The 19,489-nt window shown below is 49.2% G+C and overlaps 1 protein-coding gene across 1 annotated transcript in view; it reads right to left on the bottom strand.

The window, feature by feature from the left end:
- SLC39A11 (solute carrier family 39 member 11) overlaps positions 1–19,489 on the bottom strand; it is a 282,879-nt gene that overhangs the window by 218,819 nt on the left and 44,571 nt on the right. Inside the window, exon 4 of the mRNA XM_068977847.1 lies at positions 18,946–19,104. Within this exon, the coding sequence (XP_068833948.1) occupies positions 18,946–19,104 (159 nt within the window). The remainder of the gene's footprint in view (positions 1–18,945; positions 19,105–19,489) is intronic.

Raw genomic sequence — 19,489 nt, 5'->3', positions numbered from 1 at the left:
GACACAACTTAGCTACCGAACCACAACAAAAGTTATCAAGGCTAGCAATAGTAACAGTTGCTTCAAAATGACCAGGAAGAAAAAACAGGAGGCGTTCAAGTATAATGGTGTGAATATATTCAAGGGAGGAATTTCACTTTAATTTTATTAGATAGGACTTTATAATACTTCTATTACTTTCTCGCTCCTCCCACACACACACACATGCACATTTACACCAAAATCCTACCGATGTTGTGCAGCCCACATACAAAGACTTAGAACACTTACATTATGTGGCGATCCAAAGCCAGGGACCATTACCACAAAATGTGGAAGATATTTTGGCAACCATTACATGAAAGCAAAGACATTACTTTGCCGACTAAGGTCCGTCTAGTCAAGGCTATGGTTTTTCCTGTGGTCATGCATGGATGTGAGAGTTGGACTGTGAAGAAGGCTGAGCGCCGAAGAATTGATGCTTTTGAACTGTGGTGTTGGAGAAGACTCTTGAGAGTCCCTTGGACTGCAAGGAGATCCAACCAGTCCATTCTGAAGGAGATCAACCCTGGGATTTCTTTGGAAGGAATGATGCTAAAGCTGAAACTCCAGTACTTTGGCCACCTCATGCAAAGAGTTGACTCACTGGAAAAGACTGTGATGCTGGGAGGGATTGGGGGCAGGAGGAGAAGGGGAAGACAGAGGATGAGATGGCTGGATGGCATCACTGACTCGATGGACGTGAGACTGAGTGAATTCCGGGAGTTGGTGATGGACAGGGAGGCCTGGTGTGCTGCGGTTCATGGGGTCACAAAGAGTCAGACACGACTGAGAGACTGAACTGAACTGAACTGAACTGAACACAAAAACACCAACTCCACTGATGCCAAATACAAGTTTCTTCCTTCATTTTGACATCGTTTAGTTTTAGTATTTACAATTTTATCTACAGTTTTTAAGACTCCTCCTGAGGGAACTATTTCAGAGATGTAGAGAAGTAAAGAAAATCATAGGGTCAAAATCTACATATCTCTCACCTACATTTAATAAAGGTTAACCTTTTACTGTATTTGATTCAGATTTTTAAAATCAAATGCTGCAGAAAGAACAGAAGTTCTTGTCTCCTCCCCGCACCAATTAAAAGATACTAAATATCTGGAGCTAGAATCAAGATTGCTGGGAAAAAATATCAATAACCTCAGATATGCAGATGACACCACCCTTATGGCAGAAAGAGGAACTGAAGAGCCTCTTGATGAAAGTGAAAGAGGAGAGTGAAAAAGCTAGCTTAAAACCCAACATTCAAAACACTAAGATCATGGCATCGGTCCCATCACCTCATGGCAAACAGATGGGGAAACAAGGGAAACAGTGTCAGACTTTATTTTGGGGGGCTCCAAAATCACTGCAGATGGTGACTGCAGCCATGAAATTAAAAGATGCTTTCTCCTTGGAAGAAAAGCTATGACCAACCTAGACAGCATATTAAAAAGCAGAGACATTCCTTTGCCAACAAAGGTCCATCTAGTCAAGGCTATGGTTTTTCCTGTGGTCATGTATGGATGTGAGAGTTGGACTATAGGGAAAGCTGAGTGACAAAGAACTGATGCTTTTGGACTCTGGTGTTGGAGAAGACTCTTGAGAGTCCCTTGGCCTGCAAGGAGATCCAACGAGTCCATCCTAAAGGAAATCAGTCCTGAATATTCATTGGAAGTATTGACGCTGAAGCTGAAACTCCAATACTTGGGCCACCTGATGTGAAGAGTTGACTCACTGGAAAAGACCCTGATGCTGGGAAAGATTGAAGGTGGGAGGAGAAGGGGACGACAGAGGATGAGATGGTTGGATGGCATCACCGGACTCAATGGACATGAGTTTGAGCAAGCTCCCGAGTTTTTGATGGACAGGGATGCTTGGCAGTCCATGGGGTCACAAAGAGTCGGACATGACTGAATGACTGAACTGAACTATCTGGAAAAGCTCGTGGGCACTCTTCTTAGCCATGTTTTTATACTTTTCATAGCTTATATAATTTCATATATAAAATAGGTAATGTTACTTTACACAGTTTTGAACTTTAAATAAACAGTATTTTGCCAGGTGCAGCAATCTGCAATTTACTTGTGGTTTCTGCTAAATATTGGACATTTATCTTGGTCGATTTATACGTCTAGCTCATGCGTTTTAACTGCAGTTTAGTACACTATTTTATGCATTTATCACAGTTTAATCATCCACTCATCTGAGGACTGGTATTTTACTTCCAATTTTTCACCATTACAAGAAACCCTTCTGTGACTGTTCCCATGCCTGGCTCCTTGTGTATCTTTGCGAGGACTTCTAGAGATGTCCTGAAACTGGAATGCTTGGTCGCATAATATGTGCATCTTCAGTTTTACTATAGATTTCCAAACTATCCCAGATGGCTGCATTAATTTGCACTCCCAACAACTGTGGATGCAGGCTCCCATTTGCCCAAATTTTGTTAACGGCTAGTACTACCAACTTTTTTCATTTTTTGTCAGATATAAAGAATAAGACTTTAAGTGGCATTTCCCCAATTACTAGTGATGTTGTTGGACATCTCTGCATGTATCTGTTGGGCCTTTAGGGTTTCCTTCTCTGAAATTCCTAATCAAATTGTTCGTTCGTTTGTTTTTCTGCTTTTCTTAAAGAGTATGGGTTGCCCCTTTTTCATCGATTTGTGGCAGCTCTTTATATATTCTAGACACCAGTACTTTGTGTCAGCTGTACGCACTGCAAAGAACTCACAAGGCTTCAATGTGGATGTAATTTAGAGTGTCTCTGCTCAGAGAGAAGCTCTTGCTTTTGTATTTTTATTTTAATGTCAGCACACTTTAAATGCATTCATTTTGTCATTGGGCTTCCATGGTGGCTCGGACGGTGAAGAATCTGCCTGCAATGTGGGAGACCTGGGTTTGATCCCTAGGTTGGGGAAGATTCCCTGGAGACGGGAAAGGCTACCCACTCCAGTATTCTTGCCTGGAGAATTCCATGGACAGAGGAGCCTAGCAGGGTCACAAACAGTCCGACATGACTGAGCAATTAACACTTTCACTTTCTAAAGTGCTACCCTGATTCTCACGGCCCTCTTTTCTCAGCGGGCTTACTGTCGTAGCCTGAGTCTAGACTAGCATCCTCCACACTGCCCTCCATCACTCCAGAGCCTTCCTTCTTAAAAAAAAAAAAAAAAAAATTATCTATTTAATCACCACGTCTTCATAGTGACATAGAAGATATTTCAGCTGTGGCGTGCAAACTCCTAGTTGTGGCCTGTGGGATCTAGTTCCCTGACCAGGGATCGAACCTGGGTCCCCTACACTGGGATCTCGGGGTCTTAGCTGCTGGACTGCCAGGGAGGTCCCCTCCCACCGCAGAAACTTATTTCGGACGGGAAAGAACGCAAATCTGAGGAAGACCATCACAAAGACCTTCATTCTCACTGCTGCCTACGGGATAAAAGCCCAGCTTTCTGGAGACTGTGCCTCACCCTCCGTGTGTAATCCGGCCACCTGCCCGGGCCCACCTCTCTCCACCACCACGCTCTGTGTGGCAGGGGCAGTCTTGGGCCCCAGCTCTTGACTTCTCTCTGCATCCTGTCACGGTCTTCTCACGGGCATGGTTTATCTTCCTGCACTACGAGTCTGTAGGGCGGCCATCACAAATTACCACAGACTAGAGGCTTAAAACAGCGGAAACGTGCTCTCTCACGGCTCCGGAGGCCTGAAGTCTGAAAGCACGGCGTCAGGCAGCACTACACGGACAGAAGTGTCTGTGGGTCAGTTCTGGGCCTCAGCCCTCCCAGGCCCTGTTGGTTTCTGCCCCTCCTTTTATGGTTCTGCCCTGGCTTCGAGAAGGATATGCCCTGACCCAAAGCAGGTGACGAGATACGGGAGCAGAGTCAGCCTGCCCACCTGAGGTCCTGCAGCTTCAAGCCGTCGAGGCCAGCTGCCCTCCAAGCTGGAGGCAGAAGCAGGCGTGCACCCAACGGACACGCGCAGAGATGTCCCAGTCAGTTTACATGCAGCTGGGAGATCAGTCCTGACAGATGGTGCAGCATCACTGAAGTCTTGCGGTCGTTAGGCAGCAATGGCTAATGAATACATAACGCCTGGTACCGTGACAAAACGATGAATTAGTCAGCCTGCTGCAGGGCACTTTCTTTTCTTTTTCTTTATTTTGGTCACGCAACACAACACACAGGATCTTCCCTGGCCAGGAACTGAACTTGTACCCTCTGTGCTAGGACCGTGGAGTCTCAACCCCTGGACCACCCGGCAAGTCCTGCAGTGCACCTTTAGACTCAATGTTCCCTTTGTCTGAAATGTATACTCCACCACCACCTGTCAACGCCATCCACCTGACAAATTCCAACTTAACCTTTAAATCTAAATTCAAGCACCAACTCCCGCAAGCCCTCGGGCACTGCCCTGGGAGCGCTGAGTTCCCAGGCTCTCATCTCACACTCTTCCAGCATAGCAACTACTGCTCTGCCACTGCTTGCCCATCTAATCATAAGGCTTTTGATCCCTGGCACTGGCAAAATGACTGGTACCAAAGTCTGGCACTAAACGAAGCAAAGGAAAATAGACTTGGTGGGGACAGGGCCGTAGCGGGTAAGGAGGAAAAGGGAAGAACAGACTCAGCTGAGGACAGAAGGCAGCAAAGGTCGACAGAAGCACGCGGGTCCAGATGCCCCTCGCACCGTGATTCTGACACACGCGGCTGCTTCAGGGTCCTCCTTGTGGTTATAAAAACTCATCTCATCACTGAGCCGCAGAGCACAATCGCAAAGAAAGCAAAAGTCCGGGGCAGGGCGGGGCCGGGGAGGTGGTCCCTGCTGAAACATCTCAGTGAAGATGCAAGGAAAGCCAGACCACAGAGGAGTCCACAGAGGCGAATGGAGCTGATCTATTTTCTGTGACGATAACCACAGAGACGGGATTAAGACAGAAAAGCAACACACACACATGCCTTATTAAGCCTGTGCCCACAATTTATGCCAATAAGAAACATAACCAAGAAGGTATCCCCAGCAGCTTCCACATTTGTTGATGCAACTCATATCTATTAAATGCCTACTGTATGCTGGCCAGACTCTGTTAGGTACCCCACAGGAACTTATTAATCCTCACGGCCACACTCTCAGGTAGGATTGTACCCATTTTACAGATAAGGATACCAAGGCTCAGAGCGGTTAAGCAACTGCCCCAAGACGCACAGTCCTATGAATCAAGGGCAATTTGATCAAAGGTCCTGCGTGATCCTGTATGACACACCGCCTCTAAAGACGCTGTAGGGGCTTCCCTGGGGGTCCAGTGGTTAAGACTCCATGCTTTCATTGCAGGGTGTGTGAGTTCGATCCCTGGTTGGGGAACCAAGACCTCATCTAAAGCTCGGTGTGGCCAAACACAAAAGAGAAGAGGTTTTAACGCAACCTCGGTGGGCAGCGTGGGGGCATTAGAGGGAATGAAGACGCAATATATCTAATGCTGTGCTGCTACATAAAGCCTAATGCCATTATGGGATATCCTCTAGTATACCACCATGAACTATAAATAAGCCAGAACAGCCCCAGCTGTGATGCCAAACCGGAACTCACTCAGCAGGTGAGCCTAACACAAGCTTGCACTTCCGCAGACACTACCAGCCAGCCCTGCCCTAAACTGCTCTGATCCTGGATCGGAGGAAGCCTGGGCATCACTGAGGAGCCAGTCTGCTGGGACTCCTCCAAATGCCACGCGCTGTGCCATCTGGAAACTTGATATGCAAGCCCTCCCGGCAAAATGGGGAGGGGCGAGCAGAGTCAGGATCGGGTGTCAGACAAAGCAGGCAATTATTTTTCCGAAGGCTGTCAGGAGAGGACGGGGAGGAGAAAGCCAGGGGTGACTGTGAAAACATGCTGAGAAGAACCCGAAGCCCCTGGGACTGAGGAAGTGAGGACCTCAGCCTCACCTGGACGTCACACTTCGTTGTCCTGGGGGACAGGCGTGTGTGGCTGCCCACTTGCTTTCCTTCCGCAGTGGAACTCAGGGGCGAGCAGAAAGCAGTGACAAGCACCCCTTTTAATTCTGTCCTCTTTTGCTTCCCAAGGGAGTCCAAACAGGGTAACTGATCAATGAGGAAGCTGTGAAATCAAATTCATATTTTACGGCAAGAAAAGAAAATCTCAAACATAAACAATGTCCTCTGCCCTTGGGTTTCCTCCCCGCACTCCCACTCTGCGTCTCGTATCTGCATCCTTGTTGCTCAGTCGTGTCCGACTCTTGGCGACCCCATGGACTGCAGCAAGCCAGGCCTCCCTGTCCTTCACTATCTCCCGGAGTTCACTCAAACTCAAGCGCATTGAGTTGGTGATGCCATCCAACCATCTCATCCTCTGACGTCCCCTTCTCCTTCCACCCTCAATTTTTCCCAGCATCAGGGTCTTTACAAATGAGTCAGCTCTTCACATCAGGTGGCCAAAGTATTGGAGCTTTCAGCTTCAGCATCAGTCCTTTCAATGAGTATTCAGGACTGATTTCCTTGAGGATGGACTGGTTGGATCTCCTTGCAGGCCAAGGGACTCTCAAGAGTCTTCTCCAACACCACAATTTGAAAGCATCCATTCTTCGGTGCTCAGCTTTCTTTATAGTCCAACTCTCACATCTGTACATGACTACTGGAAAAACCATAGCTTTGACTAGACAGACCTGTGTTGGCAGTCATGTCTCTGCTTTTTAAAACGCTGTCTAGGTTGGCCATAGCTTTCCTTCCAAGGAGCAAGCGTCTTTTAATTTCATGACTGCAGTGTATCTGCATTAGACATTGACCAAACCTCCCCCATTGGCAGAAAAACCTGCTCAACCAGAAAGGGCAATCTCTCCCAGTGTCAACAAGACAACTCCTTAAAAGATAACATTCCTTTTTGATTTTGCAAGAGGTCACATCACCCATCATGATGACGCTTGGATCTGGACTGTTAACTGTCAATAATTTCTTGCCTGGAGAAACCCATGGACAGAGTCCATATGGTTGAAAAGAGCTGGATGCCACTGACACTTTCACTTTCTTTCTTTCTAACGTGCGGCCCTCTGTCTCAAAAAACTTGTATGACTGTGCCTTGACTTCTAGCGGGTGAAACAGTTCTCAGAGTTTTGTGAGATGCCGTCCCCGGGTTATAATCTTCTTTTTGGCTCAAATAACATTTTCCATTTCTATCTTAGATCAACTGATTAATTTTTCGTCAACAAAACACACACATAAACAGACAGCATCCCACCAAAATGCCTCTGGCATCTCTACCAGAGTACAGAAGCCCTCTGGATGGCATGATACAACTAACATTGATTGTACCCACATGTCTCAGTGGTTCAGGGTATGAATTAGGATGAGCTGTGTTTTGCTGCAATAACGAAGTACCCTACCGTTCCAGCTGCCCAGGGGCCCAGGGACAAAGGCTCCTTTGCAACCCATGCACCTTCAATCACCACCTGAGCATCCTGGGCTTGCTGCTTAGTGAGATGGGTCCTTCTGAATCTAGATCATCCGCATCACAGAAATGAGCCTCAGTTTCCTCGTCTGTCAAATAAAATTAACAATACCACTGACCCCACAGGACTACTGTGGTTTCCCAGGTGGTGCAGTGGTAAAGAATCTGCCTGCCAATGCAGGAGTTGAGGGTTCAACCCTTGTATTGGGAAGATCCCCTGGAGAAGGAAATGGTAACCCACTCCAGTATTCTTGTCTAGGAAATTCCATGGACAGAGGAGCCTGGTGGGCTACAGTCCATGGGGTCGCAAAGGGTCGGGCACGACTGAGCAACTGAGCACACACAGGACTACGCATGCAACGTGCATGCCCACAATACACGTTCCACGACTGTGAGTTATTCTTGTGACATTTCCCACCCAGAGAAAAAGGCAACAGGAAAAGATACAGAAAGCAAATGTTCCAAGACATGAATTATAGTTGCTCCCATGTGGCGAGATTAAAAGTAGACTTTTCTTATCTCCCGGAACTTTTCTATTCTCTAGATTTTTTTTATAGTTAACATATATGATTTTAACAAATGGAGGGGAAAAAAGCCAGCGTATAAATGCATCTAACATGAGAGCATTAATGCCAAGTTTAAAAAGCGCCTGGCCTTGAATGACCTTGAGAATAAGAGGCTACAGACGGCAGCCCGGGTTCCAGATGCAGCCAGAGCCCTGTCTTTTAAGGCCTGTGAGCTACGGATGTTTTTCACATTTTTAAAGGATTGTAAGGAAGGAAGAGGAAAGGAAAAGGCAACAGAGACCATATGTGGTCTGCAAAGTGCAAAATATTTACTTTCTTGTCGTTCTTAAAAAAGTATGCTGACCCTGTTTTAGCTCATTTGATCACCTGATTCTTCACAAAGCCAGCCTTCTCCTTGCAGGGACTTTACTTGGAATTCATTCTGGGTTTTTCTTTTTTTAAAACCCATATGCACATATACATATTGTTGTTGTTCTGTCACTAACTTGTGTCAGACTCTTTGTGACCCTGTGGACTATAGCACACCAGGCTTCCCTGTCCTTCACCATCTCCCGGAATTTCCTCAAATCCATGTCCATTGAGCTGGTGATGCTATCTAGCCATCTCATCCTCTGTCATCCCCTTCTCCCCCACAATCTTTCCCAGCATCAGATCTTTTCCAATGAGTTGGCTCTTCACATCAGGTGACCAAAGTATTGGAGCTACGCACAAATGTAAAGGCACACAGTTCATATAATTCTCCTTTTCATTCAGTGATCCCACATTTAGGAAGTGCCTATTGCGTTGGGAGGTATTAGCGGGGCCACAGCTTCCAGCCTGATCCAGGCACTGGTGTAAGCGGGAGGGTGCAGCGTTGAATAGAGTTCCGGGGTCAAACACACACTCACTCCATCCTCAAACGGATGATGCTCTGAGGCCCCAGCTCCAGGCCACGTGCTCTGTGGCAGGTGCTGGGGATTCAGGGCAAACAAGACAGGTCAAGACACTGCCCGCAAGGAGCCGACAGTTCACCAGGGAAGCAAGTGCCAGGCAGGGGCTGGGCGGAGAGGGCTACCTCTAGAGAGGCAGGGCACTTCACCCAGATGGGAACTCCAGGAACGCATCTGGAGGAAAGGACGCCTCTGGTTCTAAATAAGGACTGGCCAGCTGACACGTGAGGGAGGAAAGTGGTTCCCAGCAGAGGGAGACCGTGAGGAAAAGCTCAGATGACGATGGGCACAGCCTGAGAACCCGCTGCAGCAGCTGACGCTTGGCTCAGGGGGCAGAAGACCAGCCTGAGCTGAAGCTAAGGAGGTAAGGAGGTGCCTGGACCACAGCCCTGGGGGAAATTCATGTTAAAGAGAAAAGACAAAACGGCGTGGACCCGAGGGGAAGATCGCAAAGGGTTTTGGATGGAGAGTAAATAGTCAGATCAGAAATGTATTTCGTATGCGCTCAGACTCTTTGCAGCCCCATGGACTATAGCCCGTCAGGCTCCTCTGTCCCTGGAATTCTCCAGGCAAGAATACTGGAGTGGGCTGCCATTCACTTCTTCACGGGATCTTCCCAACCCAGGAATCAAACCCATGTCTCTTTATACCTCCTGCACTGGCAGGCAGGTCCTTTACCACTAATGCCCACCGGAGAAGCCCTGGCTACCTCTTATTCAGAGCTGAGCTCCAGAGAGCTTTGTGTCTCCAGCAAACTGAGTCATCTGAGCCACTAGCCACACTGCCTGCCTGGAATGACCTAACAACTGGTTAAATGGAGATCGTGATATCTACCCCCAGGAATTGAGAATTAGAGTGTACAAACGAATCCTGTACCCCTGTACCCCCATATCCACAGCAGGGCTGTTCACAACTGCCCAGAGGTGGAGACAACCCAAATGTCCAGCAGTGGATGAATGGGAAACCAACATGACATAACCAGGCAGTGGAGCAGCGTTCAGGCATAGAAACGAGCAGGGTCTGACACTGGCTACAGCGTTGACGAGACCTGAAAACATTACGCTGAGTTTAAAGGGAAAAAAACCAGACACAAAAGGTCACATACTGTATGGTTGCATTTATAGAAAAATAGCCAAAAATGGGTGAATCGACAGAAACAGAAGGAAGATTTGTGGTGACCAGGGCTTGGGGGTGAGGGAGGGGTGGGGAGTGACGGCTCAATGGGGATGGGGGTTTCCTTTTTGCGGGGGGATGAAAAATGTTCTGGAACTGGATAGCAGCGTTAGTTACACAAAACTGCGAAGGTACCAAGTGTCATTGAATGGTTCACTTCAAAATGGCCAACTTTAGGAGTTCCCTGGGGGCCTAGCAGATAGGATTCCAGGCTTTCACAGCCCTGGCCTGGGTTCAATTCCTGGTCAGAGTACATCTGGCAAGCCCCAGTGTGCAGCCAAAACTAACTGCAGACACATAACACAGTTAACTTTATGTTATGTGAATTTCACATCAATTACCAAATAAAAAATTAATTTTTTGTACAGCTGATTTACAAGGTTGTTTGAGTTTCAGGTGCACAACAAAGTGATTCCATTAGACATATTCTTTTTCATGTTCTTTTCCATTGCGGTTCACTTTGGATACAGAACACAGTTCCCCGTGCTATACACCAGGACCCTGCTCTCTATCCACTGAATACATAAGAGCTTGTGTCTGCTGACCCGGAACGCCTAAACTCACCACCCCCTTTACCTTTGGTAACCACAAGGTCATTTTCCATGTCTGTGAGTCTGTTTCTACTTGTAAGTTCCTTTGTCGTAAATATATATATATATACACATACATTGTTAAGGAGACTGTGAGAAACAGAGGGCCTGGGGTATCCCACCGCCCAGGTTTCCCATCTGTGTCCCTCACACAGGACATTTGCCCAGACTCCTCCAGCACATCTTGCTGGACTGATCTGTGATTTCTTCACTCCGGTGAGCATCAAAAGCCCCTGGGGACCCATTTCAAAACGCAGACACCTCGGGGACTTCCAGTGCAGGGCTCACGGGTTTTACCCCTGGTCGGACTAAGATCCCACATTGCCAAGTGACATGCCATCCCCTCCAAAAAAAAAAAAAAAGCAGACAGGCTGCAGATGCCCCGGCTTTGTCTCCAGCGCCTGGGGTGGGGCCAGGGCGCCTGCGTTTGCTCGGCCTCCCAGGTGACTCTGGTGTGCCCCCAAGTTTACCAACCACAGAGCCAGGTCCCTTTTCCCTTTTCATCTTGAGACCGTCCCTCCATCAACTGCAGGAAGCCCTTCTTCCCTCTTTACTGAGTTCTTTGCAATAAATAGTAAGACTCTGGCTTCCAAAGGAAAGAACAAGGTACTTGGATTGCAGTGAACCATCCAAGCAACAGCACCTGAATCAAAGCAAGTTATAATTTGCCTCAATCAGAGGTCACCAGCCTTGGCTGAACATCAGAGTCTTCACGGGGGATGTTTTCATTTAGAGACCGAGGCCCTGCCTGGGACACAATGACTCAGAGCTTCCTGAGGGAGGTCCAGGCGTCAGTATTTTCCTAAGGCACCAAAGGCAACTTCTCTGCTCTTTCCCACCCACTCCCCACTCACCCCCACCCTCGAGCACACTTCCTGGTCCAATTGCTCAGAAAATGTTGACTCTAAACGGCAGTGTAAGTCTTTAGATTCTCAAGCAAACATAATTAAGAAAGTAAACAAAGCATGAGAAAGCCTATAACAGACCCACACTTCAGATTAAGTTTTTCTATTTAACTATCTGTGGCTCGTGTTTCTGGTGCCCAGAAAGTGGTCAGCTGCCAAGGAGCATAGATCTGCCTCCGGAAAATAACCCAAGGCTATGAAGCGCTTTAAATCTATATCTAACATTTATTTATTTATTAGGCTGCGCTGGGCCTCAGTTGTGGTCTTCGAGATCTTTAGTTTCTGTGTGTGAACTCTTGGCTGCAGCATGTGGGATCTGGTTCCCTGACCAAGGACTGAACCCGGGCCCCCTGCATTCGACTTAGTGACTAAACCACCATCACCGCCTCTGCGTTGGGAGCCCAGAGTCTTAACCACTGGACCACCAGGAAGTCCCTGTAAAGTGTTTTCAAGTTTGAGGCTGGAAAGAGATTTCATGAAGATGATCTTATTTGATCTTCCCAATATCTTCATTCATTCATTCACTGGACTTCCCTGGTGGCTTAGACTGTAAAGAATCTGCCTGCAATGCAGGAGACCTGGGTTCAATCCCTGGGTCGGGAAGATCCCCTGGAGGAGGGCGTGGCAACCCACTCCGGCATTCTTGCCTGGAGAATCGCATGGGCAGAGGCGCTACAGTCCACGGGGTCCCAAAGAGTCGGACACGACTGAGCGACTAACACCATCTACCGCTCAGTATCTCCATCCATTCATTTATTCCTCATTCCTACCTCCCGAAGGCCTGCTATCCACAGGGAAGAGAAGGGTCAAGACGTGGGAAGTGCCAACGCCTGGGATGGCCAGGGAAGCTTTCTGGTGAAGAACACACAAACGGCACTCTGCAGGGTAAGCAGGAGAGAGTGTGCAAATGCGGGAAGGACTGTGTTTGCAGCTGGGGACCGACCGCGCCATCGGGCCCGCAACAGTCTATCAGTTTCTGCATTAAATTCAGAACACCCTGGTCTTGCTCAGGTCAAGGTGAGTCCACCTACTTTTTACCCATGGAATTGGAGAAGGGAGGCTCTGAAGGGAACTGGCTGTGATTCTAGAGACAACGTGTACTTCTGAGTCACACGGCTGACGATCCCTTCCCCTCCCCCCAGCCCCAAGACTCAGAACCAAAGGAGCCAGAGGCCCGGAGCTGCACAGCACACCTTCAGAGCCAGCGTCCGCACCCTGCCATCGCCGATACACCTTCTGTCACGTATCCCTAGGGCTCGATACGGGAGACGCCACTCTTTTAGCTTTTCCAGGGGCTTTAAAATCCAGCTCCTTCCTCTCAAAGAACTGGCCAAACCAACATCTCCATCGATAAAATTCACTCCTTTTCTTCTTTGATACCAGAATTCTGGGATCTTCTCTGGTGGTTCAGCAGTAAAGAATTCACCTGCCAAGCAGGAGAGGTGGGTTCAATCCCTGGGTTGGGAAGATCCCCCTGAGGAGGAAATGACAACCCACTCCACTATTCTCGCCTGGGAAATCTCAAGGACAGAAGAGCTTGGCGGGCTGCAGGGTCACAAAAGAGTCGACACGACTTAGCAACTCAAGGACAACAACGACAACCGATTCTGCAAGTGGGAACACCACTGCAGTTTCTCCTCCTGTAAGCGATCCTTGGCACTCTCCCCCACCTCCACCTCCTCCATTAGGTTTCAGGGAGAATCAGAACGCTAAAGAGGGAGAGAGTCTATGGAGGAAAGGAGAACATCCATCACCCCTCCTGGGGCAAAATACTCGCCTCCTGCAGCATCTGTCCCTTCCAAATAGTTGTCACAGCAACTCTGGCAACCGGAAGCTGACACCAGCAACAGCTGAGTACATATTAGGCATATGCGCAATACTGCGTATAAAATTGACAGCTAACGAGAACCCACGTACAGCTCAGGGAACGCAGTGCTCCGTGGGGACCTGAATGGGAAGGAAACCCCAAAAGAGTGGGGATATAAGTATACATGTAGCCAATTCACTTCGCTGTACACGACACTCTAAAGCAACTACACTCCAATAAGAATTATTTTTTAAAAAGGTATGTGCCCACCCTGCTCATTTAAGTTATCAGCAGAGGCATCTTCCGTGCCATCACAGCAAAAACTAAGGGAAACTGGACAGGATTGGGACACAGACTCATGAAGGAGCTGGGGAGAAGGCAGTACCCCTGACACTTGCTGACCTTGGAGCCTGACCAGCCAGGGGCATCAGCCACGCTGCCCGACAGGAGCATCTACGTCCCTGTCCCCTGCAGTCCCTGGGCAGCCTCTTCGGATGTCAGATCCCCAGGCAGGGAAGACAGGGGCGGGGCAGCAGGCATCTCCCAGAGAGGAGGCTGCCAAGATGGAAAGCAAAGCTGCAAAAGCAAGCGGCGGCATCACAGCTTGTATGTTACTACTTGTTTTTCAGGAAACACATAACAAAAATCACACCTCCAGGACACGCACACACATACATGCACAAAGGCACAGAGCGATCTAACTACTCAGCCGCAGGGAGGTGGTCCGGCAAGCTGCACAGAGACAGAAGGTCTCCGTCCAGGTGCTAAAACGAGGAAAGGAAAATCATTTCAAATTTTAAAAATAACACACAAGAAGAGGATGCACAGACAGTTCCAACTGTGCAAAAGTGTATGTGGGCACGTACATACGTAGAGAAGGGTCGTCTAAACACAGGAGTCAGCGCGCAGGTTGCTTTACAGTTGATCTGAAGCATACTTCAACAATACAAGCATCGGAGGGAGTGGTTATGTCTTAATATTTATAAGATACAATGTAAATCATTTTCCAAAAGGAAAAAAAAAAGAGAGAAAAGAGAAAAATCTAGAAGGGTACCCACTAAACTGATGATGATGGTTGACTTTGATCTGGGAAGAGTTCAGGAAAAAGGAAGCATCCTACTCCATTCAGGCTGACTTTTTTTTCCCTTTAGTTCCCCAACCAGGGATCACACCAGTCCCCCCTGCAGCAGCACAGTCCTAACCACTGGACTGCCAGGGAATTCTCCAAAACCAGATTATCTTTTTTTTTTCAGACTACTGTAACAAATTACCATCAGGTGGCTTATAAACAACAGACATTTATTTCTGGCAATTCTATAGGGTGAGAAGCCCAAGGGCAAAGTGCTAGCAGATTCAGTGTCTGGAGGGAGCCCACTTCCTGGCTCATAGACAGTGTGCACACGTCCTGATGTGCTAGAGGCGGGGAGGGGAGCTCTCTGGGGGCTTTATTGGGGCACTAATCCCATTTACGAGGGCTCCACCCTCATGACCTGGTCACCTTCAAAAGGCCCCACTAACACCATCATACTGGAAGTTAAGTTTAACACATGAACTTTAGCAAGACATAGTCTGTAGCAAAAAAGGACTGTCACATAAAAATCTGTTTAATTTTTATAATGAGATTTGTGTGTTGTATTAATGCAATATTAATAAGACTAAAAAGAGAGACAGGAGGCCATGGAGATACACAGTCACCCTCCTCTCCTCCCCTCCCCTCCACCCACCAGTAGAAAAATCTCTGCTTTACACTGAAGGTGCAGTCTTCGCAGTTACCACCAATCTTAACTTTACATAGACGCAAACTGCAAAGATCACAAAAATGTCAGCATCTCCAGATAGCTGTCCACGGTCCATTCTGTTTCTCCCTAGAGCCGTCCGGGGGGACCATGGGCTCAGACTGGCCTGGGCTGCAATCACCACCACCGCCCTCCTCCGGGGCCTGGCTGATTCCACCTTCCTCAGCCACCCCCGCCCATTTCCCCTCTCATTAAGCCATCATTTGGCAAAGCCTCCGTACAACTCTGTCAGCTCGTTTCCTATTAACGGTGACCGTGTCCGCCTTCTCCACTCTACGCTCAGATAAATGCAGGAAAATAAACACCCTTTCAGGGAGCAATTGGACAAGCGGAATTAATGCGGCCACAGCGGGTTCAACCTGACGGGCTGTTATGAGTAAAGCCCTTTTCATGAGCAATGTGGGGCTCAAGCTCCAAAAGGAAGACAAATACATCTGAAAGGCTGAATGGAGGGGAGCCGAGTTAAAGGACAAGGTCAGAGTTAACCGTCTCCTTCCTGCCATCCCAGAGTCTTGCTACCCTTCAGGTCTTAAATGTGTGAGAAGAAATAGGGAGGGCACCTCCCATGTGGACTTGCAGAGGCACCTGTGCTTGGACTGTCATGGGTCAATGTCAGAATCCCTTCAGCAGGCACTTCCCTGGGGGTCCAGTGGTTTGGACCCCCACACTCACAGTACAAGGGATGTAGGTTCAATCCCTGGTCGGGGAACTAAGATCCCACAGGCCATGTGGCACAGCCAAGGAAATACTTAATTTTAAAAAAGGGCCAAGGAAAAATTTAAGAAAAGTTAAAAAGATATGTTTAGGGAATGCTAAAAGAATCCCTCAAAGCACCTCTGTGCTGAGCGCACTCCTGCACCGGCTTGTTTCGCCAGGGATTGGCTTGCTCCCTCTCGCCTAAACTCCACGCACGGTCCTCCCAGAAGACAAAGCAGAGGCTGTGGGGTCTTCTGCAGGCAGGGCCCGCTTCCTCCAGGCACTCATTTTGCAAGACAAGCCCCCTCTGTCATCCCTGCAGCCAAAGCCTTTTGCTCTTACAACTGCACCCTGCTCCCAGGCCGTGTGTTGAGCCATGAGGCTCTGTTGCAAGGGGAGATGAACAGGCAACTGAAGAGATCTCAGTTGGAATTGCCCCACGGCACGCCCGCTTCCTAAACTCCAACTGCAGTGAGCGTTCTGAAACCAAACTCCGGCCACCGCTTTCTCCCCTAGAAGACTGTATTCCCCTTGGCTGCTCAGTCGTTGCTGACAACCAGCCAGACTCAAGGTCGAAACCCAATAACTCACACTCCAAGATGCATCGTCCCTACGTCCGAGCTGCTGCCCTTTCTGGGTCTGGTTGGCAAATTCACAGTGAGACTGAGGGGAACCTCCAGCCCGTCTCAGAGAGACGGACAGACAGCTCCCCAGCACCACTCTTAGAGTCACGTCTGCATTTGGGTACTGCTGGAGTTATAAACAATGCTTATCCGTTTAGGAGTCCATCCAAGACAAATTCCCCTTCTCACATCAACAGCATGAACTAACTTCTCTTAACACGTCCCAGAACAGATGCTTCCTGCCAGGTTGATCTTTCTGCCAATGAGTGAGATCCTGGGCGTTCATGGTTCTTACGCCCTTTCTGACGACCTTTCATTCTCTCCCTCAGTGCTTACCCCCCACTCCCCAGCCAGGCTTCATTTTCCAAGACTTCCCCCTGGGATCTCCTCTATATTCAAAGCATACAGTAGAGCAAACAGGAAGCAAAAGGTTAAGGAAAAAAAAAAAAAAAAAGGTAGCACCGCATGGAACAAATGACTATTTACACTGCCCAGAGAAAGCTGCTACATTCGGGCAGCTGATCAAATACGCTGACACCCCAGTACCAGGGAACGGTGACTCCTCACGAGACAAAGAGCCCTCTGCCATATATTGCCTTGGAAGCCTGCGGGGGGCTCGGGTACAAAGGCCAGAAAGAGACCAGCAGGGGCCGTGCCAGCCCCGGTTTGCCATCCAGGAGTGAACGCCACTGGCCTTCCTGCCCGGGCGAGGAGAATACACTCCACTGGCAAGGTTACACGGAACCCGGGTGGGCTGGACAGCAGGGTTCGGCAATCCAGCCCGAGGACCCTCCCAGAGCCATTACCAAGCGGACGTGCCCAGCAACAAGGAGGCAGAGGGTCCGGGGGCGCAGCAGACCACAAGCCTGACACGGCCATTCAAGCTCTCATTGAACGAGAATGACACACAGTCCTTCCTCCAAGATAACATCACAGCTCCCATGCAGACATCACCGCACAATGAGCTGTTCGGTCCAGAGGCTGGTCCCTCCGGATCAAGAGTGATCGGTTTCTCACAAGCGTCTGGGCCATGTTCCTCCCAAGACTCTTCCTTCTCTCCCTCCGATGGGGAAGGAAGAAGGCAGGTGGGGAAAGGGGAGCCTACGTCCTGGGGTACGAGCCCTGCCGACTCCAGAGAACCCGACCTGCTCCCCGCCCACCACGATCCCCAGAGAAACTCTCTCCCCGGATGGTCCTTCCCATGCCTCCTCCCTTCCTGGGTGAGCAGAGAATTCAAGCCCCAGCTCAGGTCTCTCGGGGGGCTTCTGCCCACCTCAGGGACTTGTTAGAACACAGCGCCTGGTAAGGTGACGCATGCCTGCGCTGGGTCCTTCCTGACGGCCACCCTTCAGCCCAGCTGGTTTCGGCCGATGGCGCTGGGTCACAATCTTTCGGTCTGGCTTTGACTCTCTCTGCTCAGGGACCGCAGCCAGAATGCTCTGTGTACTGGGCTTCTCTGTGAGCCAGGACAAGCTGACTCCCCAAAGCCAACCCCCCAGCACTGTTTAGGCAAAAAAAAAAAAAAAAAAATCATCGGCTCACCCAAATTCTGGTGCCTTATTACTTTCTTTAATTCACAAATTTTTGGCTGAGCTGGGGTTTCATGGCTGTGCGGACTCTCTCTAGTTGCAGCGAGCTGAGGGGCAGGGGGGCTCACAGGCTCGAGGCCGTGCAGGGTTCAGAAGTTGTGGCGCTTGAGCTTAGTTGCCCCGAGGCTTGTGGGATCCTCCCGGACCAGGGATCGAACCCATGTCCCCTGCGTGGGCAGGGGCGATTCTCAACTGCTGGAACATCAGGGAAGTCCTTGGAACATTTTTAGATTTTTTAAAATTATAACCTGGCAACCCCTAAAGCGAGTCATAAACCCTCAAGTCAACCAAAGGAAACAGGGGGTAAGGGACATACAACTGGTTCGTGCCAGAAGCGAGCCCAGTCCAGAGCCCTGTTGCCCGGCCCCCCACCTCGTCCTCCTATTAATCAGCACTCATGGAGGGGATTCTCTGCTGAGGGTCTTCTGCGGTGGTTCAGCGTGTTCTCAGCTCCCTGGTGACGTCATAAGCTCGCTAAGGGGCAGGACCAGCGTCCCGGTCACTCCCTTGCCCCAGTCGATGTCCATTCTGCAGACAGTGCCGCAGCGAATGACGTCCAGCTGTTCTCCGCGTGTTTAACGAGATCTGACATTTAAAATCCGAACTTAGCAAAATGCGACTGAAGGGCTGATGAGTCAGACCACCGAGAGCTTATTTTCTGTTCAGTCGCAATTCAATCCCTCTAGGTAAAAGCCCTGAATGGCTTGAAGTATCTATTTCGACATCGTTTGCCACTTAGCAGGGACACGACCGTGGGTGCTGAGTTTGAACAGAAGTAGGTTCATGGCACGGAGCTGGACACGCCCTGACACAAGAGCCCAGGGAGGAGCGGTACTCACCCAGTGAGGCATCAGGAGGTCGGCCAGGTAGACAAACGCCGCTCCAAGGGTGAAGCCGACGGCCACGGGGAGAAAGGCCAGGGAACCGAAGCCGCCGGAGGACGTGGCCATCTCCACTGCCGGGGCCAGGAGGGACCAGTAGGAAGCCGCCAGCATGACCTGCAAAGCCGTGAAAAGCAGCAAACCATTAAACCATCCCCAGAAGCCCTTCCAGTGGGGACTTTCCTAATTCTCTGTGGCCCAGCTGGAACTCTTCAGTGTCACCTGGGTTAGGCCTTTAATCCTCAGTGGTAGGTAGGAACTATTCCGAGGCAAAAAGCCGCCATGAGAAATCTACTGCTAAATGAGAGCTTAATCTGCACCTTGTGAAGAGGGAGTCTAGTTTACTATCATCTCTCATATCCACACCTGACTGCTGGAGAAACCATAGCCTTGACTATACTGACCTTTGTCAGCAAAGTGATGTCTCTGCTTTTAAATATGATATCTAGGTTTGTCATAGCTGCTGTTTGTAGATAAAGCAATTGAATCTCGAAGTAATAAG

The sequence above is a fragment of the Capricornis sumatraensis genome, chromosome 8 (assembly GCF_032405125.1).
Source record: "Capricornis sumatraensis isolate serow.1 chromosome 8, serow.2, whole genome shotgun sequence".
Classification (NCBI taxonomy): domain Eukaryota; kingdom Metazoa; phylum Chordata; class Mammalia; order Artiodactyla; family Bovidae; genus Capricornis; species Capricornis sumatraensis.
This window is presented reverse-complemented; position numbering and strand designations above follow the sequence as displayed.